Here is a 27,879-nt window from a genome sequence, read left to right as displayed (position 1 = left end):
TGCAGTGAAAATGCACGGGTACTGCAGTGAAATTATTAGATTTGTGGCTTGGCAAGATAAGGGAAGAGGCCACAAGCACTTCTGTAGGATCAACAGGAAGGGAAGAAGTCAGTAGTAAAAAGTTTTTTTAAACTAAGATACAGAACTTAAGTACAATACTGTAGTGACAATACTTTATGATCCGTATTTCTTATTATTTTAATGTGTGTTTTTTCTTGTAGATAGTCTGGGGTGAAACGGAAAGAATGTTGATGATAATCTTTTAAAATATTTACTGTTTAGAACTTTCAATTCCTCAGATAACCAGAATGCAATTCCGGTGGGACTGGCTGTGCTTGGGTGTCCTGATAATTAGCTCAGTGACTGCAGAGGCTGAAAATGAAGAAGCTCTGGATGCAGGTGTTGAAGTGGAGGATTTTGACAAGCAATCTCAAGAAGCTGATGTTGACAGAGATAAATCTTCCTTAGGGGTAAGATTACTGAAGTCTTTTAATTAAAGCTTGGTTTTGGTTTAAGATACATAGTTATAACTAGTTGAGAAATTGGTGGACAACTGCATTTTAACAAGAGCGTGATAATAGGCAATTGACAACTGCCTGTGATGGATAGTCATCAAGAAGTTTTTACTAGTCTGTGCTTCAGTGTAGATATAGAACCTTTTGGTTTGATTTCTCATGTGCTCTTTCTAGATAAGAAAGCAGAAATTATCCTTTGTCTTACAGAATTTTTACTTTAGACCAAGTTATTGATTTCATCAACCACAGCTGCCTTTTTACAGTCTTTATTCCCCCCTAAAAAAAAAAATCTGTTATGCTGCACTTCATAATAGATGTGGGCAATATTAATAAATTGTTTTCAGCTTTTTACTGTGTAGCTCAAGTTGTAATGTGCCAAGTAGATAAGAGTGGAAAACATAAAGAAAGACATAGAGAGCAAGCAGACAACTGGTACAACATCAGTAATTTTTTTTTTTGAGGTTTTCTTACACATAATGTGTAACAGTGGTTATGCTTAGCCTTGAAGAAAAGAAGCAGATTCTTAAGATCCACAGGTGTGGAACTCTTCACTATTGAGGGATGTGCCCAAACTGTAGAGTGAGGTGCATAGAGGAGTGGGGAAAGGTGTTTTATGCTGCTAAATATTTCTATTGAACAACATCTAATGGACTACTTGTGGAGGTATGATAGTGTATTTCAAATGAAAAACTATGATTCATGCTAGAGAGTGTTTGTCTTTTTAGGTTGTGTATCAGACTCCAAAGCCAACTGGGGAAGTGTATTTTACAGAAACCTTTGATGGAGTATTGACTGGGTAAGTTTCAAAGTATCAAGTTTAAAGTAAGCTTCCAAGTAAAAGGTTTTGCCACTATAATTTTAATTGCTGAAAGCAAATCTATTGTGTTTTCATCTTTTTCATGGTCTCTTCAACAATTTTTACAGGGGTTAGAATTGGGAAAGCTTGCTCCAAATACATCATAATGTTAAGCTGGACAGTCAACATATCAGTTATGTGACTTTCTGTGTTTTAAGGAAGCTTTTAATAAATTCTGGGTTTATGGGCATAAAGAAAAATAACATTTAAAGATTTAGTTAGCGGAATGAAACTAGCTGCAAGGTGAAGTGTATAGCCATTACACTGCAGTAGCAAGCTCCTGCTCTTCACATGCACTTAGATATGTGTAAGTAAAGCAGTTCCTTCAGCATTGTAGATGAAATAGCTATTGAATAAGACTCCTGTAGCAGATGTACTCTATTGCTTCCCATACTCAGTAAGCATTAGATATTTATTGAATTCTAGGAGGTGTTCCTTGCTAATTTGACTTTACTACATAGAGATTTTAGAGAAATCTTTATGTCAACCATTCTGAAGCCAGAAATTTGTCTTATCTGCATTTGTAAGTTTTCTTCCAAGGTATGTCAAGTGTCACTGCTGCTGGCTGACTTGTGTTGCTCGATGAAAAGCACCAATGTGCTGTGAGGTAGAGAGAATATAATACTTCCTAGTTCTGGAGTAGACTTAGTAGTTTTAGTTGGAAAGCAACTTGGCTTGCAGTTCTCTTTCAAGCTCAGATGTAAAGGGTGTAGAACATTAAGGGAAACCAAATGAGTAGCATGTAGTGTTCAGGTTTCTTTGGGTCACCTTTTTTCCTTTCCTTGTAGTGTTTAAGGTTTTACACTTGAACCTTGCTATTATCCGTGTGTATTTGACATGGTATACTTAAGTAATATTCTTATGTTCTGTGCAATTCTACTTGTGTTAAAAACTGAAGTTTATTTGGAATAATTTAATTACTTTAGAGTAATGGATTATTATTCTTTTACTTTCTCACTAAGTGTTTTGAAATGCTATATTAGACTAATCTATTTTAAGTTGTTTTATCATGTTCTTTGATCTACCCATAGTTCCATGATGCTGACTGTCAATTGTTGTCATAGATTCACAGTCCAGAAGCAAAAGCTGGGTTTACTGTGCTTATTAAATAATACTGGCTTGCACAGGTGTTTCAATGACTAGTACACTTCTTGTTTTAGGTGGGTGTTGTCTAAAACTAAGAAAGAAGACACGGATGATAATATTGCTAAATATGATGGTAAGGGGTTTTAATGTTTATTTCCACTATTTTCCAAGAGCATCAGGACATCAGCAAGTAACTACTCCTTACACTGAATATAAGTTGAAAAACCTAGGTGACATAAGTTAAAAATATTTGTTTGTATCATGACTGTTACCTTAATTGAGGTGTAATATGTTGCTTGGGTTACTTAGCATGAAGATAATGGTCATCCTACCATCTATTGCAATGAATGATAGTATGATACCCTCTGGCATCTGAGTATGCAGTATTTGTTGTTTGTGAATAGCGGTTCTTGAGAGCTACCTTCTCTGAAATTGTATCAGATTTGCCACTTCAATTTCAGTTGTTAAAACAGAATTCTACAACAGCATGTCCCATGTTGCTGTGTCAGTCCTAATGATGTATGAGTTGATTACGTAGTCTAGCCTCTGACAGAAAAGTTAAGATGAATGACTTAGAAAAAATCCTTTTTTGTGTTTTGACTGTAGGGCTCTGCAGTGGTTCTTAAAGATTTTATTCTTGCAGTACTCAAATTTTGAAAAATAAATTTATGATGGGTTTTATCACTGGGAAGGTTGTACTTAACTTAAATTCCTAGGCTAGAATTACCTGCTTGAATGTAACTTTAAGCTGTTTCACAGATGTGGTCTGCAGCAATAATTTTGCAATCTGAATTTCTTTCAAGACAAAGTGGAGAGAACAAAAAAGTTTCTGCTACAAAAAAAAGTATTTACTACTGCTCTTATGTCAGATGAAATGAATGTTAATAGCAAGTGGTAAGCCAGTGTAACTTGTAATACTTCAGTGTGCAAGACAGTTCAGAACAGATGTTTTTAAGTTTAGCAGTTGCCAGAAATAACTGCTAAAACTAAAGAACTTGCAGAGGACACTTGTACGCATGAGGTGCTTATGAGAACTGATTTCTCTATGATTCTTTAGCTGCCTATTAGATAGAAATTCTTTCTAACGTTAGAACAGTCATATTTGCTTAAATTCACCCAGACAATTCCCCATTGACATTGTCTGTTGTGAAAAGACCTTTTTGAACTATTTTCCAACTTAAGTTTGTTTGATGGTTTTGTTATTTTGCCTGGCATGACTGCTTGGCCTTTCTTTCTAGGAAGGAATACTATTGAAAAGGAGGGAGTTGTTTTGCCCTCCTGTTTAGCAGACTACAATCAACTAGGGCTTTATTGACATGTTATTTGCCCTTCCTTAATCATCTTGTACAAATTGTACTTGATATGAATGAATGAAAGTACCTAGCTGTTTTGTTTGGATTTTACAGTTTATGTATTTTCTAAAACACCTGATGAATAACTCTTGATGTTTTCTTAGTCACGTTGACATAGGCATTTTTCAAGATGACAGTGAAATGTGACAGTAGTCTTTTATACTGTGTTCATTCCTGGGGCAAAAAAATAAATAAATCAGTGTCTTGTGCTGCTCGTCTCTGAGCAAATATAACTGCCTTCTGAGAATTCTTGTTCTCTGAGTATTGTTCACATGTATAATCAGCTGTATTCTTCTGGAACTTCGAGAATTTGTAATTGTATAGTCTTATTTTTCAAGCAGTAGGCTTAGTTGTTTGTCTTTAAGATCAAATCTGCTAAGTCTTGGAAAGACTTTTGGGGCAGAGGGAAGCTTCATCTCCCATGTGGTGAGACTGGCCTGAAATTTTCTAATTGTATATAAGCAGGAGGGGAAGAACCATTCAGATATCTAGCTTATGCAGTGCCTTGTGGCTAATGCTTTTTCTGTGATGATGGTATGAAGAAATCTAAAATCCAGAGAAATATTTTCTGTTTCTCTAGGCATTGTGGTATACTGCAGCCTAAATATACAGATCTACAGTATTTTCTTCTAGATATCTGTAAACTTGAAGGGCAAGGAATAGTGTCTGTTTTACATGCTTCATCTTTAAAATATTGAAAGCTAGAATTATCTTAATTGGCTAGAACACCTACTTTTTGATGTAATGGGAGAGTGGGCTTTTCTGCATAGCATTACACATAACCAAGCTGTAAACATGTCTATTTGCCAATTCCTAAGGCTGAAGTAGATGTTTTGGTTTTTTAACAATAAAGCTTTTAAATTATGAGCCAGAGCTTTGAACGTGTCTCAGTATTAGCAGTGCGATCACTAGGCGTGAATAAAATGATCTAAAAGCTTCTTTTGTACAATACTGCAGTTAAACAGAAATCCAGTGAGCGTTCACACATGCTATATGTTTGTGCAATCAACCTGATTTTGTGACAAGAAAATATTCTGATAAATGTGTACCTTTTTGTACTCCATTTCAATAGTTTATGATGGATTATGGGAAGGATATGACTCTTTGTTTTGGAGTCCATGGCTCATGGGATGGTGTTTTTTGTTGTTTTTTTTAGTTGGAAAATCCCATTTTACACACATGACTGTGATTTTAATTTTTTCTGTTGGCTATAACAGTTATGAAACTTATTTTTCACTGTTGTGGAAACAACTACTTGGGAAGAAAAAAGCTTGTCAATTCTTATTACAAGTACTTGCACTTTTTCCTCTGCTTTCTTTACTTCCTAATGCCTGAGCCAGAATTTTGGCTTAAATTGATTTTTGACATGACACAGTTTTATTATTTAAGTGTGGAGCTGGAATTCTAGTGGCTTCGAGTTCTTGAAAACTTAAAATGTTCTGTCACTGATCAGACAGAAAGATGTGAGCAGCAAATTTTGTCTACCGTGAGTGTTTCATTGTTTACTGTGGAGGAGTTAGAAGTGTAAGCTGGTCTTGAGTGATATTTTGTATTGATCATAGAATTAGCAGTAATGAATTATATTATCGTTTAACTCCTTCAACATCAGATGTCAAGTTTTCTCCCCTACTTTGGCAACTAGTCTTTATTTGCTGTTATAGCCTTGTTGAAAGCAAGCGTTAATTTCTTGACTTAAGCCTACTACAATTTTTTCAAAGACTATTTATGTCTTTTTAGGAAGATGGGAAGTAGAAGAGCTGAAAGAAAACACTGTCCATGGAGACAGAGGATTAGTGTTAAAATCAGTGGCAAAGCATCATGCAATATCAGCTAAGCTAACAAAAGCATTCATTTTTGATAATAAACCTTTGATTGTTCAGTAAGTAATCTCTGATAGTTTTTTTTTTTTACTTATTATTAAAAAGTTTAAGTCAAGCAAGTAGTGTCAATCCTTGTAGAAAAATACTGACTTTGATATGATATTGATTTATATCCAGAGCTCTCAGAATGGCAAGTATGACTGATTTTATTGTCAAGTAAGATTGTAGTACAAGTGTTAAGTGATTTTTTTTTTTTTTTTTAAATTTTTTGTAATGTGTTTGGATGGTAATATAACGCTTTAGAGACTTACTCTGAATTCCTCTGGCTGAATTCAGTGTGTCATGTGGGCAGTATCAAAGATTTCACAGACTTTCTAGAACTATTGTCCATTTCTGATTTGCTTTGATGTTTTCATGTTGGTTGATCCCACCTTGTTGTAGCCAGTTGTGTTTTTTGACTGATACTGTTGCTATGTTTGTGTGGTAATTAAAATCTTTTATTCACATAGAAGTGTTGTGACAGTAGGGACTAGTACACAATCTTAATGTTTTAATAATTAGAATTGTGGTTTAGGAGTTAATTTGTGTTTATCTGCTACTTGGAATGTGTGGTGTGTTTCTTAACTTGCTTTTTGCCCAGATATGAAGTGAATTTTCAAGAAGGCATTGACTGTGGTGGTGCATACATCAAACTTCTCTCCAGTAGTGATGACTTGGATCTGGTATGTCCTCTTAACATCTTCTGTCAGTCGTTAATTTGAGGAATACGTAATTGTCTTGTGAAATATCAATAACAAATTAATTCATAATGCATTCTAAATTATTTAAAAGCTTCCCAAATACGTGATGCAGAAGACTGGGCAAAATAATATGCGTATAATTGATTATATATAAACAAATCCTTTTGGAGTTGTGTACTTTTTACTGGTAGAATATGTGATAATGTTATTCTTACGATTTCTCTTTATTTTAGTGAAACTTGCAGGTAGTCTAAAACTTAAGGTATTAAGATCAATATTCACACAAATATCAATATGAACTTCAGAAGGTTAGAATGAAGAGTTGGCTGTGATTAACATACTTAGCTCTGAAAAGTGGTGTCTTCTCGACAGAGGACTCATCTTTTTAATCTAATTTTCTGCAATAATAGAAACTGTCAAGTCTCAACTTGTAACTTGAAAAATGGTTGTGTGGTGTGTTTTTGGTTTGTTTGGTGGTTTTTTTTCTACTACATGGCATCTTAGAAAGGGCTATGACTTAGATTTAGTGACTAAAAGTAACAGAGAATCTCTGTTCTCAGGAAAAGGTCTGAAAAGTGAGGTGTAAAAAATTAAGTGCCTTAGTATGTTGGGCCATGTTATAGATGATTTCTCAATATATTGATGTGAACTTGCCTGCCCTTTCCAAACTTGTCTGTGGAATTATTTTACTACTATGCTAATACAATCAGATATTTCTGAAATAAAATGCAGTGTGTTCTAGCTAAGTATCAGTTCTGGCACATGTGAACTATTGTTTCTGCTTTTAATATTTCTACTGCTACACCTGGGTTTAGATTTGAGCTGTCTAGTCTGTGATGGAGGATATTTTTTTTTTTCTTCTTTAAGAACTAGCAGTGATTTGTGGCTTAGGAGCTTGTGCAATGCAAATGTGTGGACAGAGTAGGGATGGCTATTATGCAGCAGGTGCTGCAGCTGATGCTTTTGGTACGTGGCAGCAATAACAGGATATTCAGTGTCTGTTTAGAATGTTACATCATGAGCTAGGACAAACTTGTATAGACTCAGCAGTATAGACATGAAGTGATGGGGTGCTTTACGATCCTGAAGCAGGCTGTTGTGGCCACTTAAAAGTCAAGTACCCTAACTGCTACAGATTTGTGGCCGACTGGTGTTTTTGAGTCAATGTTCAGTAGTATAATGACAGAGGTTTGTGAGCTGCTTGGAGTTACAGCCTGTGTAGGCTATAGAAGTTGGATTTGAGATGTCAGGCTATACCGTTTGCTCACTAGGATTTGGTAAACTAGAGTGTGAAGCTCCTTGAGGGGAGGGTGGGGAACAGGGAGTAGTCTGGATCAAAACTTTTGACAGGAATGTGGGCAGAATTCATCATTTCCTCTCAGGCTCAAGTTTTTCATCTCTGCTTGTATCCCTGAGATGCCTGTACCTACTGCTGCTGCCTTGACCCATGAAGTGATACCTTTGACTTTCAAGTACTGCTAAGAGCAGTGAAGTGCAGTGCTGTGGTATGTGCCAAGTGAAGAGATGGCTTGGGGCAGGCTCAAGACATTGAGCTGGACCTGCAAACAAGCAGTTGGGAAGAGCCTCTTAACAGTGGCACTCTTTATGAGATAGATATAAGGGATAGTATGTACCCCTGCCAGAGACAGGGAGGTGGCCACGTGCATAGGAAGTGGCTTCTAAGCATTTCTAAGATGCATTTATATAATCTTTAACGTAGCTTCCTGGTGCTCTTCCTTTTTTCCTAAAATGTCTATGCTATTTGTGTTTTGTGCTCACATAACTTGACTACTAACATGTAAGTTATAGAAATAAAGACAGTAGGAAAACAAGGAGAGACGAGTTTTTCATACTGGAAACATGTGTAAGTGAAAGCAAGTTAGACCATTCCCTGTGAATGGAGAGCACCCAGCAACTCAAGGCCTGTTTGATTCCTTTCAAATACCTTTTAGAAAAAGGTACTTAGGTCGTATGACACAGCATCAAGGGAAAAAGTACCCAAAATAACTTCATAAACATGTACAGTATAACACATGCTCAGCTTTTTTGCTTCTACAGGAATACTTTTTTGACAAAACACCTTATACTATTATGTTTGGACCAGATAAATGTGGAGAAGATTACAAACTACACTTTATCTTCAGACATAAGAATCCTAAAACTGGAGAATATGATGAGAAACATGCAAAACGTCCTGATGTAGACCTAAAAAAATTCTATTTGGACAAGAAGACGCATCTATATACCCTTGGTATTGTTTAATTCTTTTAAGTTTAAATTGGAGAGATTAAAAATGTGTTTCTATCCACTGAAACATTGTATTTAAGTCTGGGTTTTTTTGTTTGTATTGGTCTGTTAATTCTAAGTGGTGATTGCTTAAAGATTTGGCTTTAAATGAGCTGATGACTGAGCTTAACTGCAGGACATACAAGTGGCTTTCAAATGCTCCTATTTGGTATTCAAATACAGGAGAAAACTGTTAACAGCCTTTGCCAGCCTCAAGGGTGAATAATTGATTACTTTAGAACTTAGCATCTTTATTAACAAATATTTTTACCATAATATGAATGGTCCAATATTCTAGGAAGGTGTCAGAGTTCACAGAAATTCAGTTAAAGGTGCAGCATGCTGCATTCAGCTTGCCTCCATGTGTTAAGCATTCCAACACCTGCCTCTGCAGCATGAACAGGTGTTAATGCATTCTCTGAAGATGAATGAATATGAGCTGCTTTGTTTTTAATTCATGTGATATCTTTCTGTACCGATGAACAGTATAGCAGAGATGAATGAGTAATTTTTCTTACTACTTTTTTGCCCCTTTTTTTAATTTGCAAGGAAAACAAGACATTTAGAGAAGAATGGGCTAATCTGGCATAGTGCAAATCCAGGAAAATTGGATCTGTTTTGGAAGTTCCAGTAAATAATAACAGAAGGCATGTTAGAGTACTGTGCTATAGGAAAACATACTGGGTTTGAAGTTAGATGACCATAGTGTGCCATAAAAAAGTTTCACTTTTACATAGTAGGAATAAGTGAAGAAACAGTGTTCTTGTGGTAAAGGAATGCCTCTGTTCTTGTATTTGGCTTGTTAGAGATTATCATTAAGATTAACTGAACTTGGATTGCATTTATTCTGTTGATTGTTCAGATAGACTCTATGGAATTGTGTGTTTCTAATGCATTACATGACTGATAACAAATATAAAAAAAAATTTTGTATCTAAAGTGACACGGGAGTTTGGTTTTTGCATCTGTGGATATTTAATGCTGTTAAACATTTAGGTTGCAAGAACTTCATTAGGTATTATCAAACTACCTTTAAACTGATTTTACTCTGATTTTCACCCATCGCTATAAAACCATTGAAGTGGAATAGTATGTACTTTCAATTAATATGGATATCGAATAGACATTTGAATATACTTGTTAAATATTTTTAAATGTGCTCACTGGTTATTAGAAATGGATCAGGATACCAAGTGTTACTAAGTCAGACAGTGCTCAGGTCTGTGACCTGGCTTCTCAGTTATTCACACTTGCTGAAATATTAAAACATGTGAAGAGAATTTTTTCTAGTTGCAGTCTGGCATTTGAGGGAAAATAAATGTCAGGAGATTTGAATCTAAGAGTAATCATTGCTTTGATTATCCTTCAGCTGTGTTACTGACACAGTTCTTCTGTTTCCACGCTTTCAAGTGTGAAATAGTAATTTGGTAAGAGATGTTTTGGGGTGGGGTTTTATCTTTTGTTTTCTGTGCATTTAAAATAAATAGAGTAGAGTTTTGGCAATATGGCACGTCTTGAAAAAATCACATGGAATATGCTTGGGTATGTTTGAAAGAAAGAATGTTAGATGTTTGTTTTTGGGGGGCCCACAGTAACAACTCTCCTGTCTTGTGTCCTGATCCCGTACCTGGGTGGAGAGTCTGTTTCCTGCTCTGCTAGTGAGGATCCTGTTTGCTATGCCTGGTCTTAAGTCTGTGCTTACATAGGTCTCAGTTAAAGGTGCTTTTAAAAATAATGGTTCCCTTATTTCTTTTATATAAAATTTCTTCCATTTAGTGGTGAAACCAGATGATACATTTGAAGTGTTAATCGACCAAACGGTTGTCAATAAAGGAAGTCTTCTGGAGGATATGGTTCCTCCAGTAAACCCTTCCAAAGAAATAGATGATCCTCGTGATAAGAAGCCTGATGATTGGGATGAGAGACCAAAAATACCTGATCCAAATGCTGTCAAACCGGATGACTGGTAAGGAGAACATTGATCTGTATAGTATGTTTCAAATTAATAACCTGCACATAAAAGATTTAACTGGTTTTATTTTGTTTGGGTTTTTGCTTATGAGAAGTGGTATATGTTTCACTACTGGAAGTGCTGAAGTCTGAAAATTATAATTAAGATGAGTACAAGGATCTGGTCATCTTGTGAGGAGAGAAATAAAAACTGTGTTTTGCTGATCTTGTAGTCTTCGTGGTTGTAGTTAATAACTGAGATTACTATACCTGAAAGACTAGGAAGAGGTGCCCTTTTTTACCATGTTGTGTTAATTTACATTGAGTGATTTCTCTTTCCATCTGTGTGAACTGCTGTTCATATGGCAGCTCTTTGAAAGGAGGGAGTAACTTAATGGGAGGATCTGACTGATGCCTGCTTGTTGATGGCAGCAATTTCTGGCCTAAACAGTATTTGGAAACAATGTAAATATAATTTAAATACTTGCAAACAGATGACTGGATATATAATTCTCATAAGTGTGTCTAATTCTGTTGTGCCTTTGAAAATGCTGCTTTTTGTGCTAGTTGCAGTCCTCTGAACAGACCATTGGTTCTAAGTCAGGCTGCTCTAGTTTCTGACTTAAGTCTGTAATTGAAGGGATGAAGATGAGCCTTCCAAAATAGAGGATCTTGATGCTGTTAAGCCTGAGGGATGGCTTGATGATGAACCGCAGTATGTTCCAGACCCTAATGCAAAAAAACCTAAGGACTGGTAAGAACTTGATCAGAAAGTGCTGCAGTTCTCTGTGGCCATTTCTGCATCAAAAGTCAATCCAAATCTCGTTGTCTCTTGAGGTAGTGAGTTGGAATGTGTAAGGTGTAGCTAAATACTTGTTACTTTGGGGAACTGCTTTTAGAATAACATGAATGTGTCGGTTGCCTTGTGTTTTCTGAAGACACATAAACAAAAAGATTATGAAGGAGCTCTTTGAAAGAATTTGCAACACTGATAAACAATGTAACAGTTTAAACTGATAACTTGAAATCATTATGTAATAGTCTCAAATGGATCTCTAGACATCTCCAAGTGTTTCAAGCTGCCTGTGGATACAGAAATATAATTGCATTCAGTCGTGATGTGGTAGATACAAACATGTGACTTAAAGGTTAGCACTCCTTAAGAAAAAAGTGTTTATACTGTTGGGTGAAGTTCTGTGAACTGGTCAAAATTCTGAGGGTGTTATAGCCAGATATATATGGATCCTAACTTTAGACTGACTGCTAGTGTTCAGACCTGTCTGAAATTTTGTGGGGTTTTTTTGTAGGGATGAAGAAATGGATGGTGAGTGGGAAGCCCCTCAGATCCCTAATCCAAAGTGTGTGACTGCACCTGGTTGTGGAGATTGGGTGCGTCCCATGAAAAACAACCCGAAGTATAAGGGAAAATGGAAAGCACCTATGATAGATAATCCTAACTATCAGGTAATAGCAATACTGTAGGTTGTCATTAAAAGGTACAGAATTCAACAGTGGTGGCATGTCAAAGCAGTATCAGTCTAGGCTTGTTTTATGCTATATAGTTTTAGAGTGAGTCTTTGCATTCTCACTCTAAATGCTTAGATCTCTTTTGCTTTTAACTTGTGTTTTAAGTATACTGAAAAATCAAAATGCTTCCTCAATTAAAACAATGCTCTGTTAAAAGCTGCTTTTGCTATGATTTGCACTGGTATCACTTTTTAATATGCTTTGTAGAATTGTGCTCTGCAATACTCTGCATTTAATGATGTGTTTTTATGTTGTTGTGGTTTTAAGTGTGGGTCTTTTAAATGAATGCCTTTTTCTCTTTTTGTTAAAAAACTAAACCTTTCAGTAAACGTATTGCTTCACTAATTAAATTGCAGTGGAAGCATCAATTTTGGATAATTGAATTTCCCTCCTCCTTCCAGATATAAGAGGTAATCAGTTGGATATTAAAGAGTTACTTGGTATTAGTTATGGCTGGGGAGTACTTTAATCTGTTTTCTTTTGAGCTCAAGTTCTTAAGCATGTTAATGAACAAAATTGGGCTTTAATTTGTACGGGTATCCTAAGGCTGATCTCTCTTCCTAAAATTTTCCCTAACATTTGTGTTCACAGTAGCAGTCAGTTTATATATATATTTGCATAGTTGTACATATAAGATCTCTCTTCCTAAAATTTTCCCTAACATTTCTGTTCACAGTAGCAGTCAGTTTATATATTTATATGTACAACTATGCAAATATATAAATGTATATGCTATGTTGATGAGCAAAAGCCAAAGTTATATGTTACACAAGGAGAGAATAGAGGAGGAAGTAATACCAATGTCTTATTTTCCTGCAGTATTAGGAAATTTGCTTCCTGGAGTTACTATGAGAAGTGTACAAAGATGGCTTGGAATAGCCAGTTCTAGGAAGATAGTTTGTACAGTCCATTATTGCTGTAACTCTACATGGGCCAAAAAAAAAAATAGGCTATTATCACTTCTCCTTCTGTGTTAGCCAGTTCTAGGAAGATAGTTTGTACAGTCCATTATTGCTGTAACTCTACATGGGCCAAAAAAAAAAAATAGGCTATTATCACTTCTTCTGTGTAGGTTAAACTCTATGGCTTGTTAAGGAATGCACTTAAAATAGCCAAGAATTCTAATGATTTTGAAATTTATTTCACAGGTTTTTTTAGTGAAGTATAGGTAACATGATTGCCTTTTTTCCTTCAAAGGGAATCTGGAGCCCTCGGAAAATACCTAACCCAGACTATTTTGAAGATCTTCACCCGTTCAAGATGAGCACTGTCAGTGCTATTGGTTTAGAACTCTGGTCTATGACATCTAATATCTACTTTGATAACTTCATTATATGCTCAGAAAAAGAAGTCGCAGATCGTTGGGCAGCCGATGGCTGGGGCTTAAAGAAACTGGTAGCAAGTGCTAATGAGGTATGAACTTCACTATGTTCTTTATAGCCAAAAGTAGTGAGCAAGATGTACTGCTAAAGAATTTTGCTGATTAATCCTGGTAGAGTATTAATGTTGACAATGAATATTTTTGCTGAGTCATTAAGTTTCTCTTTCTTAAACTCATAGCTTGGCTTTTTACTTTTCTCAAATGAAGCTTCTTGTGAAATTAAAAGGGTGTAACTTCTTAAATGCATAGCAAGAAATTTGCTTCATTAGAGTTAATGAGTCTTCTGTTGTTCATGGTGATACTAGAAATTCAGTGCCTGTCAGCAATGGAAGCGGGGGTTATGTATGTTCCAAGACATTCCTTTTCTTTTTTTCTTGCCCTATTTTGTTTTTTCACTTGTGGTAAACTCCATTATGTATTTTCTCCAGCTGTTTTCCTCCCATGGGGAATGGGTCAATAGTCCAGTGGTCGTAGTGCTTAATAATTTTAGGCCTTTGGCTGCTTAGATGTGTATTATGCAGCTCTGAAAATAGTGCATGTATGTTTGTGGAGCTCCATCTGTTCCTTTCCTATGTGTGCCGTCTACTTTTTTTTTGGTATACAGGATCGTGAGCCCCTCTAGTGGCTGCTGTTACTGACTACAGGTTCTTTTCATCAGTCCTGTGTTGAGTGGCAGGAGTGGGTCTGTGATTGTGGGAAGGAAATAGGTTGGTGGCACATGTGGCCAATTGCTGAGAGCTGCCGTCTGTCACAGGATAGGCAAGCAGCAACAGCACATCTGTGTGTATTATATGTGGACCTGCAGCTATACCTGTGCACATAATACCACAAAATATACCCTTGATCCCCTCAGCCCGCTGTGCCTCTCAAACGCCTTTGTTGCTGATGTATCCTTTCCAGAGGTCTTACTGGTCCAAGCACTTGCACACCTGCCTCTGCTGTCTAAGCTGGAGCTGGATGGGGAGGACAATTTACTCCCTGACTAATTGGTTGCCAGATGAGAGAAAGAATGTGGTAGTACAGATTAAAGCAAGAGGTTGCTCTTCAGGAGACTGGCTCCTGCTCTGCAGTTCCTGATGCTTTGTGAGATTTCAGCTTTTTCAGTGGGGGAATAAATAGAGTAGCCGGAAGGGCTATAAAGCCCAAAGTTGCCAAGACTTAAAATGTTGTTTTACCAAGTTGAGTAGGGGCCAGTCTACTATGTTTGGAGTATCAGGTTTGATTCTTCTTACTTAGCAGCTGCTGTTTGTAATCTGACAAGTTGTTACTTTACTAGTATTCAAATACAATACTTGATTAGTAATTAAAAATTAAGGTAAAGAAGGGTTTTCTTGGTGCAACATAAAGCTCAAAATATACACAGTACACTTCATAACCTTACTGAAATGTTGAGAGAGATGGAAATGCAAAATATTCTTTTCTATTGTTTTTAATACAGCCTGGTATGTTCAGTCAACTGGTGGCTGCTGCAGAAGACCATCCATGGCTCTGGGTTCTTTACATCTTGACTTTAGCTCTCCCTGTTGGTTTAGGGGTACTGTTCTGCTGGCCAGCCAAGGTGAGCCAAATTTACTGTATTTTTACTTAGTTTTAGTCTTACTCATTTTGAAAATAAAGTATTATCTGTGTAACAATATGTTTAATGTGCCATTGATATTGCTTAGCTTAAAGTAGTTGTTGTGTTCAATTCTTCCTTTGAGTTTAAATGTAAATTGACTTTGAATTTGTTGTAGAAAACAGATGAAGATATTGACTTCAAAACTGGGATATCTAAGTCAATTATGAAGGGAGAATTAAAACAAGAAAGAGAAGAGCTAGAAGATGATGAAATAGAATTAGGAGCAAAAGAAAATGAAGATATTGCTGAAGACGGTAAGATGAGCAAGCCAGCTTGCAGCTTGGTTAAATATGAAAACAAGAGTAGGACTAGTTCATGGATGGTGTGTTGCCAATTATTACAACTGGTTATTCTAGAAAATCTAAAAACTCTTGCTCTGATTCTTCTTTCTCTCTTTGACCATCTCCAGCGAGCAGCATTCCATGGTTAGTAGCTCTTTGATACAAAGAGAAGCAGGAAATGAGGCTCTCCTCAGTGTGTCTTCACTTTCAAAAAATGTTTGTAGACAATTATGCATATTTTATCTTCTAAATATTTTATATATTGAACATGCTTTGCTCAAGTATATGTACCTGAAGTGGTTAAAGTCACATTGTCTTCAAAATGAGTCTGGAATAGTTCTTAGCATCAATTCTTTCATTTTAGTAATCTGTGGGAGGATTTTACCCTTGTGCTATTTTGTTGTTCACTGATTTTAGTAACTCTTGTTAAAGCCTGAAAATAGGGTAGGCTTAAAATACCCAAGTCTGCTGCTTGCTTTGTCTTGCTTTCTAGTAGTGCCTTTGCCTGCCTGCAGAGGTGTGTCCTGCTGCAGCAAGGGAGAAATCAGTGATTCAGTAGATGGAGCTATACTTTGGCATCCAGGGATAGAATCGTCTTGTATTAGTGTATCAGAGATCACTGGTACCACAGAACTGCAGCTTCTAGGTTCTGTTAGCATTTTCCTGAGTCTATAGTAATGCATAAAGAGTAGATCACCTGACTTAAAGTGCATTATTTTGACTTCCATGAGAAAATCCTTAGCCTCAGACCTCTGCAAGATTCTGCTTCTGGCTTCACTCTTGGTAGGAAACAAGGTGATGAGTGACTGGCATGGGAAGTTGGAAACTTAGCAGACATTTGTGGGTTGTGGCTTTTCCTTTGTGGGTGTGTGGTTGGTTTTTTTTTGATAGTACTGGCATCGCTCTCTATTACGGATGGAAACTTTGGTGTTGTTTGTTCCTGCACCATGTTCCATGAGTGGTGATGGCTTCTGCCTGTAGGACTTCTGATGCTGAGTAGACTTTGATGTTTCTGTGTCAGTAACTTGCAGAGTTGAGTATATTGTTGGCACAGTGCTTGCCACACAAAACTTGGTCCATCTGCCTTACCATTTGAGAGCTTTACCTAGATGTTATCTTTTAGTTATACAACGTGTATTTTTTTTATATTAGGATAGATTAAGTACAGCATCTCAGCATCTTCTCTTTATCTTGCTCTACTTTATCTTCTCTTTGCTCCTGAATTAGAGAATCTGGCTTTTACCTAAGTCTTGATGCAGATTATAGGTATGTTTTGTACGTAATATGCTACTGTTGCAAGGCAACTGAATTCTAATGTTCTTCTGTTAAGTAAGGTTTAGTTGCAGTGCATCACTTAAACATATTATTCAAGTGTATGTTTGGATGTTGGAAGAAAGGCCAAGGCAATTGCAGAAGAACACTGAGCTCTCAAGTTTTTTTGAAAAATTCCTCATGGAATGGCTGTTCATGATCATTTCACAAGTAGGTTTTATTTTAGACCTTTAGCTTGAAATACTAAACTGAACACAGGGTAAGACTAAGCTAGCTTTTGTATAACTACTGTAAGGTTTTCAAGTAAATTTGAGGCTTGAGAGGGCAGGATTACATTTTGTCATATAACTTCCCAGTTTCTCTTTTAGTAGAATTGCTTAGTCTCCCTTTAGCTTCTCTGCTACCTTACACTTCTGCAAGGTGAAATCTTCCCCATTTCTCTATCTTTCTTTTGCCTCTTCATATCTGAAAGCATTAGAGAATTTGTCTTCTGCCTCCTTCTGCTGATTCTTTTTGCTACAGAGAGAAGAGAAATGGAGGAGACAGAAAGAGACATTATAAAGGATACAAAGAAGATGGGAAGGGACACTTCTTCAGGTACTGGGGAAGGGAAGTAATTTGGGCAAGGACTCTGTTTTTGTTTTTTTTTTTTCCTGGACTTCCTTGCTGATGGTAGAACTTCAAGCTGGTGGAGACCAGCTTTCATCATATGTGGATGTGATTTTCCTCTGAAATGTCTCTGTATTTCTACCAGTCTCTCTGGAACCTAGTAACTTTTACAATTCCTTTCCAGTAATTATCTGCTTCTTTGTTTTCTGATGTTGAAGGTAGCAGGGTTTGAGCTGTGAAAGAGTGACTTGAGATCCACATTTTATTGTGGAGCCATCTAAAAAAGAAAGGAAGACAAGTGGAACAACAGTAAATTTCAGAAAAACTTTTAGGTTTCTTTGGCTGCAGTGAGAATGAGTTGCTGGTAGAGTGCTTCTTCAAGGGCGTTGTCCCTGGGACTGTTTTATTTTGTTCCATGTTCATTTTTGTGGTGTTGCTAAAGGATATGTTCCTGACTAGTCCACTGATCTGGTTTATCTTTCCATTTTCTTTGCCCTTCAGAAAAAGTATTCCAGGCAGTGAAAGAATGTAGCCAAGAAATGGAATTTCAGAGGCACAGTCTGAACCTTATTTGTAAAGTTATACATTGGTTTATATAGAATACTCTTTAATATTAGACTAAATGAAAATTAAACTTGTAAATATTATACTTCTCCAGTTCTGGCCTTCACTGTCTGAAGCTTTTTGGATTTTGTTTTTCTACTCTACTGAAATTAGTACTTAAGGAAGGTACTTCATTCGCATTATTTAAAACTTTTAATCTCTTTGTTAGAGTATGAGCAAAGGTTTGGTGAATTCTTGACAGGCTGTTCTGTTAAGGATTTATCTCTGTTACAGAAATCTATATCTACGTATTCTTCACTGCAGCTTCAATTTTCTGGTCATATTTCGCCTTTTGATGGCAATAGAGACATTATTGTAGACATATCGGGTATATTTACAGCTAGGGAAAACTAGTGTCTTAGACCTTTGCTAATTGTTATGAACAGTTGGCTCAACTTGAGCTATATCATAGGCCAAGTCTTTTGGTACTTACACAAGTCTCAAATATTTTAAGTTGGGATTTTCATGATGTTCGTCACCAAGAATCAGGAGAGTTGCATCTTAAATTCAGGTGGTAATCACATGGTTATTTTTTCATTTTTACTGAGCTGTAACACTAAGAATTGTGAAGTAGGAGTTGTGGCTTTTTGATTTGATGTAGGTTGTGGTTTTGGGGTGGGGTGGTTTGGGTTTTTTTGATAAATTATGAAATGTAGGCATGATCCAACAAGGGTAGGATTGAGCAGTGCTTCATTACTGTTTTTCACTGAGCCACTAGCAGACTGTTTAGTTGGGCAATGTCATGTTTTATCCTTTCTATCAGATTTAGGTATGATTTCTTGTTTTCTCTTGATATAAAATATTGCAAAGGGTACTTGATTCCTAGAAATTCTCACTTCAGAACCTCAGTTTGAAGAAGAGACTTGCCAAACCCCAGTAACTTTTCTATGATTCATGCTGTGGTTGCTGAGATTTAGTTACGAAGAACACAGATACCTAAAATCTAAGTGTGAGAGTGCTGGCTTTTACATACTGAAGCCCAAAGTGGAAATGAAAACAACTGAGTGCCTGGTTTCCTTCAGAAAATAGGTGGAATATAGAGAGTTGGTTACCTTGGAAGGGCAACGTATATGTTAATCAGAGAGTGGCCTAGAATACACAAGATTTGGTGCATGCATGCCTCAGTGTTGCTTAGCTTATAATTTGTCTAAGGAATTCTGGAGAGTAAAAAGGTAGGTACACTTTTTTTTCTAGATTTTTTTTTTTATTATTGAGTGCCTGTAAGCTTGAGGCCTAACTTACACTAGGTCTCAGAAAGCTTACTGCTTTTTGTGAATGCTTTTATCCCGATAGTGCGAGCTGGATGTAGATCGAGTGAGCTGAGGAGAGTGCAGTGCTTTTTGACTAGTTTCTGCATTGCAATAATATATAAGAAGGGAGTAAGTTCAGAGCTGCTTGCCCTTCCCCTAAAATAGTATGCTAAGAGAAATGCCTGTTGAAAAGGGGAGTTCCCTTAGCATGTAGGCATTTGGGATGCCTGATTTGTCCTGTTTTGCACTCCAGTCTCAAAAGTGCTGATTACAATACTCTGATTTAAGAGGTTTCTAAAGGATGCCAAATTAAGGTTGTCCGTGTAGTTCGTCATTTAAAAGTCTAAAGAGAGAATGTAGTATTGTGAAAAAAGGCTGGGCTGAAGCTGAAAATTATTCTATCCAACAGTGGTCGATTTCTGTGAATTCATGAGAGCTCTAATCTCTGTGTTGTAGAGATGTTCATGTTGGTTATTGTGAAGTGCTTCATTTCTGTGAATTCATGAGAGCTCTAATCTCTGCGTTGTAGAGATATTCATGTTGGTTATTGTGAAGTGCTTCGTTCTATGACTGAAATTGGCTTCTATTGCTTAGTAATGTATCTGGAAATAGTGCATTTTTAATATTCTAGTTACAAAATAAAATTAACTTCTACAGAAGATGAGGGTGAAGGTGGTGGAGATATTGAGGAGGAGGAGGAGGAAGAAAATGAAGTTGCATATGGAAGTCAAGAAGAAGGTGACAAGTCAAACAAATCTGGTTCAGAAGATGAGGTAAGTTGTGGGGTTTCTGTGTTTTGTTGGGTTTTTTTTCCCCTCCTTCCTGCTATTTTCTCCTTGCCCAGCATGGCACTTCTAAGCCCCGTTATCTACAAAAAGCATTTTTCTTCTGTTAAGTCATAAAATAAATGACGAGGTAGGGATGTGGCTTTGTTTGATACAGCTTATGTTCTGTATTGGTTTGAACATGTCTCTTCCTGAGTAATTTTGGCTTGGAGGTCATACTTATTGTAAAATACAGGTATAGTGTGGAAGTGATCCATGCAGGCCTCTACATGTGAAATGTTTTTATGGGAGTATACTGTTTACCAGGCGATGAAATGAAGAGCAAGTCTTAAATTTGGATGCTGCAGAAGATGTCAATTGCTTTGTATTGTGCTAATTGATTGATGGAACATATGCCTCTAACCAAATAGCCTTTTTGTCAGACCTGGAAAAAACATAAGCTTGGTTACTTTTTTTTTAATGCCAAAACACAGTTTTAAGCAAAATGACCACACTGCTTTTGGATTCAGCATGTGCAGATTAATCAAGTTGCCAGATAATCTGTAACGTGTTATTTAGAAAATAGTGTTGTACAATAGAAGTTGTCTGTGCCTTTTTTGCATGTTAACTAGTCATTAACCTTTCATTTAGAAATTCTGCTATGTCTGAAATGCTTTAGATCCACCCACGGTACTTCTGAGGGTCATCTTGTCTTTGTCGCTCTTGAAATGAGTCCCTTCTCAGATCAGGGAGTTCTATGTTAACTCCTTTTCATATATAACTTCTCTGGGAAAATAATACCTTGCATGAGGTTGTGCTGTTGCAGCATTGAAATTCTTCATTACCCCTTATTCAGTACTTCTTGTTCCTATAAAAAAATCGTAGTTTTTTTTCTTGTACATTTATGTAGGAATATAGTATTTAATGAACCCTCTTCAGGTGCATATGACTCCTTCTGAAAGGGCTAAATAATTCTGAAGGTGTATATGACTCCACACAGTATCTTCATGAGGTTATGGTTTGCTTTTCTCTGAGAATTTTGGAGTGTACAGGTTTGTGTCATGAGTTAGCTAGTGACCTACTTGGGAGATGGCACGCATGCCTAACTCAGGCTGTGCCGCATTCCTTCAGCTCTTCCCTCCCAGTGCTCGCCATTAGATGATGCGGAAAAGTGAGGAAGCGTTGTATTATTTGAGAACGCAGTTCATGTTGAAAAGGCTTTTTGTGTGCCTCTAAGCTAATTGCTTTTAAACTGAGAAAAATCCATTTGAAGATGCACTTTAAAGTTGCTAAATTCATTAAGTCACTGCTTTTAAAACAGGCAAAACCAAATTCTGGACATCAGTTTAGATACACTGTTCTGAATGTAGAAGGGCAAACTCCTCTGCTTGTTTTATTTATTGTTACATTAGTATTGTGGAGGAAAAAAAGTCGTATCACTTCTGTGGTGCAATTAGTGATAATATGGTTGGGGGAATCGGGAGGACTGAAGTAGCATGACAGGTTCTGTAAATAAACTAAGTGGTTTACAATCTTTTTTTTTTTTTAATTCCCCCCAGATGAAAGAAGCTGATGAAAGCACAAGTTCTGGAGATGGTCCACTGAAATCAGTGCGCAAAAGAAGAGTACGAAAGGACTAGGTTAATTCCAGTGAAGATTTGCAGGTCTAAATAGTAGTAACTTTTGGTATGCTACTGCAGTGGGCCTGACAGCATGCCAGATCCTGAGATTTGGAGGAAAAAAGGGGGACTCATTGCGACTTAACCTATTTTACTTCTCTAACTTCTTCTAACCTTCCCAAACTTCCTTGACTCCCTTTTTTAAGGAGAAATACTATCTGTGAGGAGTTAACTGATATTTAGAATTCAGAATAACAGTGAGATTACAAGTTGACTGGCTGCTTTTTAAGGTGAAGATTCTTATGATTTTGAAGATTCTTAGAAATTAGTATTAGTTGGAGATAAAATTACTCTAAATATTTTTAAAATTAAATTAAAATATTTTTGCAGCTCTGGCACAAAATTAGCTGTTGATACTTTTCAGCTAAATGGATGATAGTATAGATGTAGCATCTATTCAAAGTTCATATTGCTGTGAAGAAAAGGTTTTTTTTTTCTGTGCAGAGCTAAATGCAATAATTGTTTTTGTATTATTTAGTGCTAGCAACAATTACTGTAAATTATTTATTTTAGTTGAACTTGTTACATGGGTGGTCACCTCTTTGTTTTAGACATTGGTTACAGTAATTTATTTTTAAAAGATATTTTAAAATAGAATACTTGAAGTGGTAGTTGATGTGATGTGTTCTACTTTTGAATGCAGACATCAAATCTGCAGCAGTGATATACAGATGATTTTTTTTGTTTTCCAACTTTTATAGTTCTCATGTTCCAAGCCAGAGTCGTATAACTTGTTTATAGAATACTTAAGTGTACATTGCCTCCTAAAAATATTTAATTCTTGTTTAACATGAAATTTATTAATATAGATAATTTTTGATGGATTGTTTTTTACAGATGTGAGTAACTGGGCATTCTCATAATTTAAATAAAACTGCATATTGTAAAAGAAACTCTTTGTGGAAGTTCAGCTGTATATTAAAACACAATAAAATTGCAGGAACATCTTGCTGCTTGGCAGCTGCCTATAGTAGGAGGATGTAAAATGCTAGCAAAACCAGTCATACATTAAAACTAAGTCTAAATAGATTAATTCATAAGGAGCTTAACAGATCTGCTTGTGCCTGCCAAGTTCACTTAAAGAAATATTTTCGCAGAAAATGGAAGTCTAATAAATGAAGACCTAAACCTTAATGAAGAAATCAGCATCTTCAAGTTGCTTGTGTTGAAGTGCTTCAGAGTTAATTATATTGGACTCCTGTGTGAAAGGCCTCTAGGTTTTTAGGGTTTTGGGGGGGTCTGGGTTTTTAAGTTCAAAAAGGAGGGAACTTACATTTATTTAGGGTCTACATGCAAAAGGTAAGAAGACTCTGGATTTCCCCGCCTGCCTGTGAGATTTTGAGCAATAGACAGAAGTTGTTACCAATGGGATACTGTAACAGCTGTCAGGGAGCATTTCAGCACCCCTTCTGAATGAATCTTGTCCAAGCCTGATGAAAATCCTTTGAAATTGTTCCAGTGTTTGAGTGTGGTTTTGGATTGGGTTTTGGTTTGCTTTTTTGTTTTTGTTTGGTGTGATACAGTTACTAAGACTCCCCATGAAGTCTTGATTAATGTCCCATCAACATCTTTGTACTTCAGTAAATAAGGAGCTGTTTATTATGGGTGACAGTCATGTGAGGCCATGACTCAAGGTTGCTGTTTGCAATAGCTCTGGCACTGGAATCATAGAGTCATCATAGAACAGCCTAGGCTGGAAGGGACCTTAGAGATCATCTCGTCCAACCTCCTGTTTTGGGCAGTGATGCCACCTCTTGACTAGACCTGGCAACACACAGGGACCGAGCGGGAATTGAACCTGCGACTTCGGTGTTAGTCCTTCTTGCCAGCACCGTGCTCAAACCGCTGAGTAATGCCCATCTTGCTTTAATGCTGGCTTAATGACTTTGATTACCTAGAACCTGGAGATAGAAGCCATCTGCAGGCATATCAGCGTACTGGGATGGAACAGTACACTGGCAATTAGCGGAGAAATGTCAGAGCTTTGGGGCTTTTAAGCTCTAAATCTAGACAGACAACCAAAAAAGGGAAACTCCCACTGACACAACATTGAGATTTTCACCTGCAGCTCCTGTATGTAGTCACTTTTTCCTGAATAAGTGTTTCAGGAGAAATATGTGATAGTGCTATCAGAGCTGCTTGAAAGTGCTTTGAAACTTAAATCCAAATGAAGATGCAGTTGCAGGATGCTTTGCTATTCAAGCTACTGGTCAGCTGTGGAACTCCATGAATATGGGACCTATGCAGCCTGTGCTCCTACTGGCTATGTTCAGGTAGTCTTGCTGAGGACACAAATCCCAGTGATAACTTTCTGTATTCAGGGGATGCTAAGTAGGACTTAGGCCTTTAGATTTAATTACAGTTGAAGTTATTCCTCAGTTCCACCTATGGTATGATGAAATAATTCTGGTTCTGGGTAATGTCGAGTTCTTTACCTGTGTAGGAAAAGGTAAAATCTCTTCTAACCCGTTTTAAAGTTCTCTCATATGGAGAGGTGCACATTTTAGCTTGGACAACCCTGGATGCAGGCTCCCAATCCTTTCCCCTTTTTCCTTTAACCAGAAGAAAGATAAGATTCATGGGTGAAACTTATCAAGGGAGTCAGGAACTGCAAGTTTGCTAAAAATACATTAATTTAACCCATGTTTAACCTTAATAGTTGGCATACATCTAGTATTTCAGGCACTTCATCTATACAGCAACAATTAAGGTTATGGCAAACCCTACTACTTTCCACCTTCTGACTATGGGTAGTTATGAGAAGTACTCGGGTTTAGAAATGTGAAACCAAACTGAGACAAATCAAAAGTTTTTATTTAGTGTAAAGTCAGAAATACAACATGTTTAAAATGTTCATAAGTTAAATGAAGGCCACGGTAGTGGGATGTATAATGCTATATAGATGAAATGACTACTATATACACACCAATTGATAAAATATCACTATCCAATCTTAACAAATACAAATGCATGATTTTAAGATTACTTGATCTCGGGGAAATTGCTGAAGTCTAAGAAGCACATGCTCTGTTACCACTTGATGATCTACAGTGCAGATGGAGGAGTGCAGTGACATGGCTTTAAGCTCTAGGGTGGCTGGAATGTGATGCAGTCCTTAGGAGTTCTGGGCTTGGTGTGATGGATAATTTTTTTTTTTTTTAAAATGTTTTAATGCTCAAACCCTGGACTAAGCATGCAATCTACTCTACCTGCTAACAGTTCTTGGATGAATTTAAAGTTTCAGACAGGTGGTAAAGCGAGAGCATAGTCCATAGAAGATGGAAAATAAATCTGTACGTTTACAAGACCCCATGATACGAATGGTATCGAGTAAAACTTAAAATGTTTCTCATATCAGACTAGTAAACAGCCCTGTTAGTGCTTTGTTTTCAATCATTTGACTTTGCTGACACTCCAGTGAATGCTGTAGTGCCATCTTAAATGGGGAGAAATGGGAAACCTCCCATTTGGGAGGGGGGAACCTCACAATGTCAGCTTATACTGGAGACACAGCTGTGCTTAGCCGCAAAGAACCTTGGAATCTGCGAGGGAATTGTTATGCTATTAAATCCACTCATTCCGTTCCTGCAGTTTTTCATCACAGCAATGTTCAAAAATATTATTTAACTAGTGGCTTCCTTTTGTTAAAAAGTACAATGGCTGAAGAGACAGACCCCACTTCTAGGTAACATCCGTAAGTAAGTCTGCGATGCTGCTGTATGGCAAGATGGAACAGATGCAGCCGAGTACTGCTTCAGCTTACACTGTTGCTTGTATTTCAGCTTCTGCTCTCCCTTAATACTGATTATGCTAGATGTGCTGCCTCGAGGTGAAGTGCTCAGACCCGTAATCTGGGTTGAGCTCCTTTACAAAACCTGCTCATCAACAATCAAGCTGGTAAAAAACGGGGCACCTTGACGCTCAGCATTGCTCACATCAGCACAGAGAGGCAAAAGCCACCTTTGTTCTGCTGTCGTCTTCTGCCTCAGGTGCTTTTGTGCAGTGCCTCAAGAGGTACTTCACAAGTTCAGGCTCTGGGGCAGGAAAACAGTTGCTCTAAGGCCTGAAGCAAAGGGAAGTTTGGCACTTCAGGAAGAAAGTAAAAGAGGGCAAAGAAAGACTTGCTCTCAGTTCCTCAATGCAGATTGTTCACAACAAGCATAAGGAACATTGTTGACCCGTTTCTCTAAAGCTTATTACTCAGATTCTTACTTAATCTTTCATCACACAACAGAAAAGCTTCAGGAAGATCATGCATTGTGACTCTGTGCCTGATCATTCTTTGAGGAAACAGGAAAATGAAAATAGTTTGAAATACGTCCTAAAAACTACCCCCTCTGATACCCAACCAGTTTGGCATTTCCCTGATCTGAGTTGCTTATCATTGTTCCTCTTCCCTTATCCTTTCCAAAGTAACTGTGTTTCTGTACACAAGCCCTGCAAATAATGCCATACTGTTATTACTTCACAGAAATTCTTAACTGGTTTATAGGGTTTTTTTTTAAAGTTGCTTTGCAGAGCTACAGACAGGACTATACAGTAATTAAATAGATTTTAAGTGAAAAAGGCGATGGCAATTAGACTTTTGAGTATTTTTATCAAATGAGGTTTCAACACAATATTGTTATTATTTTGCTAGTCAAGAACACTACCCTAAGACCCCAAAGAGCGCCAACAGACCTCTGCTTAACCTGACAAACTGAATCCAATTTTTACCAAGATATGCTCGTTTTTAAAACAAATAGAAAAGTTTAGTATGTCTCTACACTACATTTGCACATGGCTTAATCTTAACAATACACAAACTTAGGTCTCCTGTTCATGATAATGTTTTTAACTGTTTATCACCACAGTTCATAATCTTTAGGTATCCAGTAAAGCCACAAACTAAGGTATTTTAGCTCATGTAGCCTATGCCAATTAAAACAAAAAAAGATAGCAGCAATACAATGACATCATCTATGAATCAACCCTTACTTCCTTTTGCTTTTTGTGTCAGTTGTTTGGAAAACACTAGACGCTGACATCAGATTTTCTATATACTGTCCAAGAACTTGGTTTTCTGATTTCAGTTTCAAGTTTTCTTCCTTAACAGCATCTACTCGTGCTGAGAGATCTGTGAAGGTGATATTATAAGAAAAATATTAGACACTATTGCATAAAATAATGATGTGCCTACATCCAACTCTTCAGACTTCTAATGTGGGGAAACACTGCTATAAGATATTATCTTTTAAAACACTGTGCTGCTGACAAGTTTTATCTACAGCCCATTTTTCCTCTCTTACTTTGTAGTACAGTGTTTTGGCAAACTCGTTACACAAACTTACCATTACTCTGTATCTTTATTCTTTTCTTGAAGTTTTGAATTAAGCTATTTGCAAACTATGCTATTTGGAAACAAAAGTTCGGTGACGAGCAGACTCAAAGACGCACATCAACTAACGAGGTTGGGAAAATTAACCGTATGGCCCCTTCTGCTTGCGACTGAGCAAACATTATGTTGCATAAACGGAGGGAATTGTTTTAGGGCCTTGCTTTTATGTGCCTTCAGCTGTGTAATTGACAGACCTCTGGACACTTTGACAGGGCAGAGCAGAAAGGTTTGCTTCTTTCTCTTATTACTGTGTCCTTTTAAAAAAATCTGACTTGTCAAACTGCTAACCTTCAAGTGTGTGCTGCAGTTCCAAAACTTGATTAATAAGCCGTGTTTTCTCTTCTAATTCCACCTGATTCTCAGCCTCAACAGCTGCAATAAATCATAGAAGTTTTAATGCAACCTCTGTTAACAGCTGGAAGTTACATTAATTAGAAAAAACAACGAAGAACAAGAACATTAAAAACTTATACCATCCATGTCGGCATTCATCGTTGTAGGACGGGCTCTTTCCACTTTTGAAGACAGATACTCTGCTTAAAGAAAAGAACAAAAAAACAACAACACTGAAGCAACTGTTAATGTCAACCCCCCCTGCTTTTATAGATTTCAGTTGCATTTTTCTAAGCCAGCACTTAACATTTAAAAAAATACTGCCTTAGGCTTTTTTCTAGAGTCTTTTGCAGTATGTAAATATGATTCTTCACGTAACTGTGCTTCAGTTTACAAAAATAACTGATCTACATTACTCCCTCTCGTGCATAAAATAACCCCGTGTTTCAGTGATGCAATTGCCGCCTTCTCGGTACCGATCTTTCTGGAACTGGCTGCTAAAGAAATACAGAAGCAGCAGCAGCAGGGGCCCCTCCATTGTCCGTCCCGTTTCGCCGTTATCACGGGCAACCCCGTCACG

General features: G+C 37.0%; 2 protein-coding genes across 3 annotated transcripts; one reads left to right on the top strand and one right to left on the bottom strand.

Moving 5' to 3' along the window:
• Window positions 1-308: 308 nt before the first annotated feature.
• On the top strand, window positions 309-21,550 carry CLGN (calmegin). 2 transcript variants are annotated; one of them, XM_009868263.1, is made up of 15 exons: window positions 309-470; window positions 1,241-1,311; window positions 2,532-2,590; window positions 5,547-5,688; window positions 6,270-6,351; window positions 8,428-8,620; window positions 10,432-10,621; window positions 11,246-11,359; window positions 11,913-12,069; window positions 13,330-13,545; window positions 14,952-15,071; window positions 15,247-15,385; window positions 17,207-17,281; window positions 19,804-19,919; window positions 21,470-21,550. In XM_009868263.1, exons 1-15 carry the CDS (start codon window positions 309-311, stop codon window positions 21,548-21,550), a joined length of 1,917 nt encoding a protein of 638 aa, XP_009866565.1. The 2 variants fall into 2 exon arrangements, with proteins under 2 accessions (XP_009866565.1, XP_009866564.1); XM_009868262.1 differs by having other exon boundaries at window positions 15,247-15,394.
• Window positions 21,551-26,350: 4,800 nt separating this feature from the next.
• SCOC (short coiled-coil protein) lies at window positions 26,351-27,837 on the bottom strand. The gene is made up of 4 exons (XM_009868264.1): window positions 27,762-27,837; window positions 27,440-27,502; window positions 27,255-27,338; window positions 26,351-26,705 (listed from the first exon to the last, which is right to left on the bottom strand). Exons 1-4 carry the CDS (start codon window positions 27,835-27,837, stop codon window positions 26,563-26,565), a joined length of 366 nt encoding a protein of 121 aa, XP_009866566.1. The 3' UTR covers window positions 26,351-26,562.
• Between the last annotated feature and the right edge of the window lie 42 nt (window positions 27,838-27,879).

This window comes from Apaloderma vittatum, unplaced genomic scaffold (assembly GCF_000703405.1).
Source record: "Apaloderma vittatum isolate BGI_N311 unplaced genomic scaffold, ASM70340v1 scaffold8734, whole genome shotgun sequence".
Classification (NCBI taxonomy): domain Eukaryota; kingdom Metazoa; phylum Chordata; class Aves; order Trogoniformes; family Trogonidae; genus Apaloderma; species Apaloderma vittatum.
Note: the sequence above shows the minus strand (reverse complement) of the source record. Positions and strands in the feature narration are given on the sequence as shown.

Excerpts from the sequence above, each read along its gene's own strand:
- CLGN (XM_009868262.1), top strand. The coding sequence starts at position 309 with ATGCAATTCCGGTGGGACTGGCTGTGCTTGGGTGTCCTGATAATTAGC. Across the intron at positions 15,072-15,246 it reads TGTTCTGCTGGCCAGCCAAG|AAAACAGATGAAGATATTGA; the intron begins GTGAGCCAAATT and ends AATTTGTTGTAG. Across the intron at positions 17,282-19,803 it reads GGGAAGGGACACTTCTTCAG|AAGATGAGGGTGAAGGTGGT; the intron begins GTACTGGGGAAG and ends TAACTTCTACAG.
- SCOC (XM_009868264.1), bottom strand. The coding sequence starts at position 27,837 with ATGGAGGGGCCCCTGCTGCTGCTGCTTCTGTATTTCTTTAGCAGCCAG. Across the intron at positions 27,503-27,761 it reads AGATCGGTACCGAGAAGGCG|CAGAGTATCTGTCTTCAAAA; the intron begins GCAATTGCATCA and ends CTTTTCTTTAAG. Across the intron at positions 27,339-27,439 it reads GATGAATGCCGACATGGATG|CTGTTGAGGCTGAGAATCAG; the intron begins GTATAAGTTTTT and ends GATTTATTGCAG.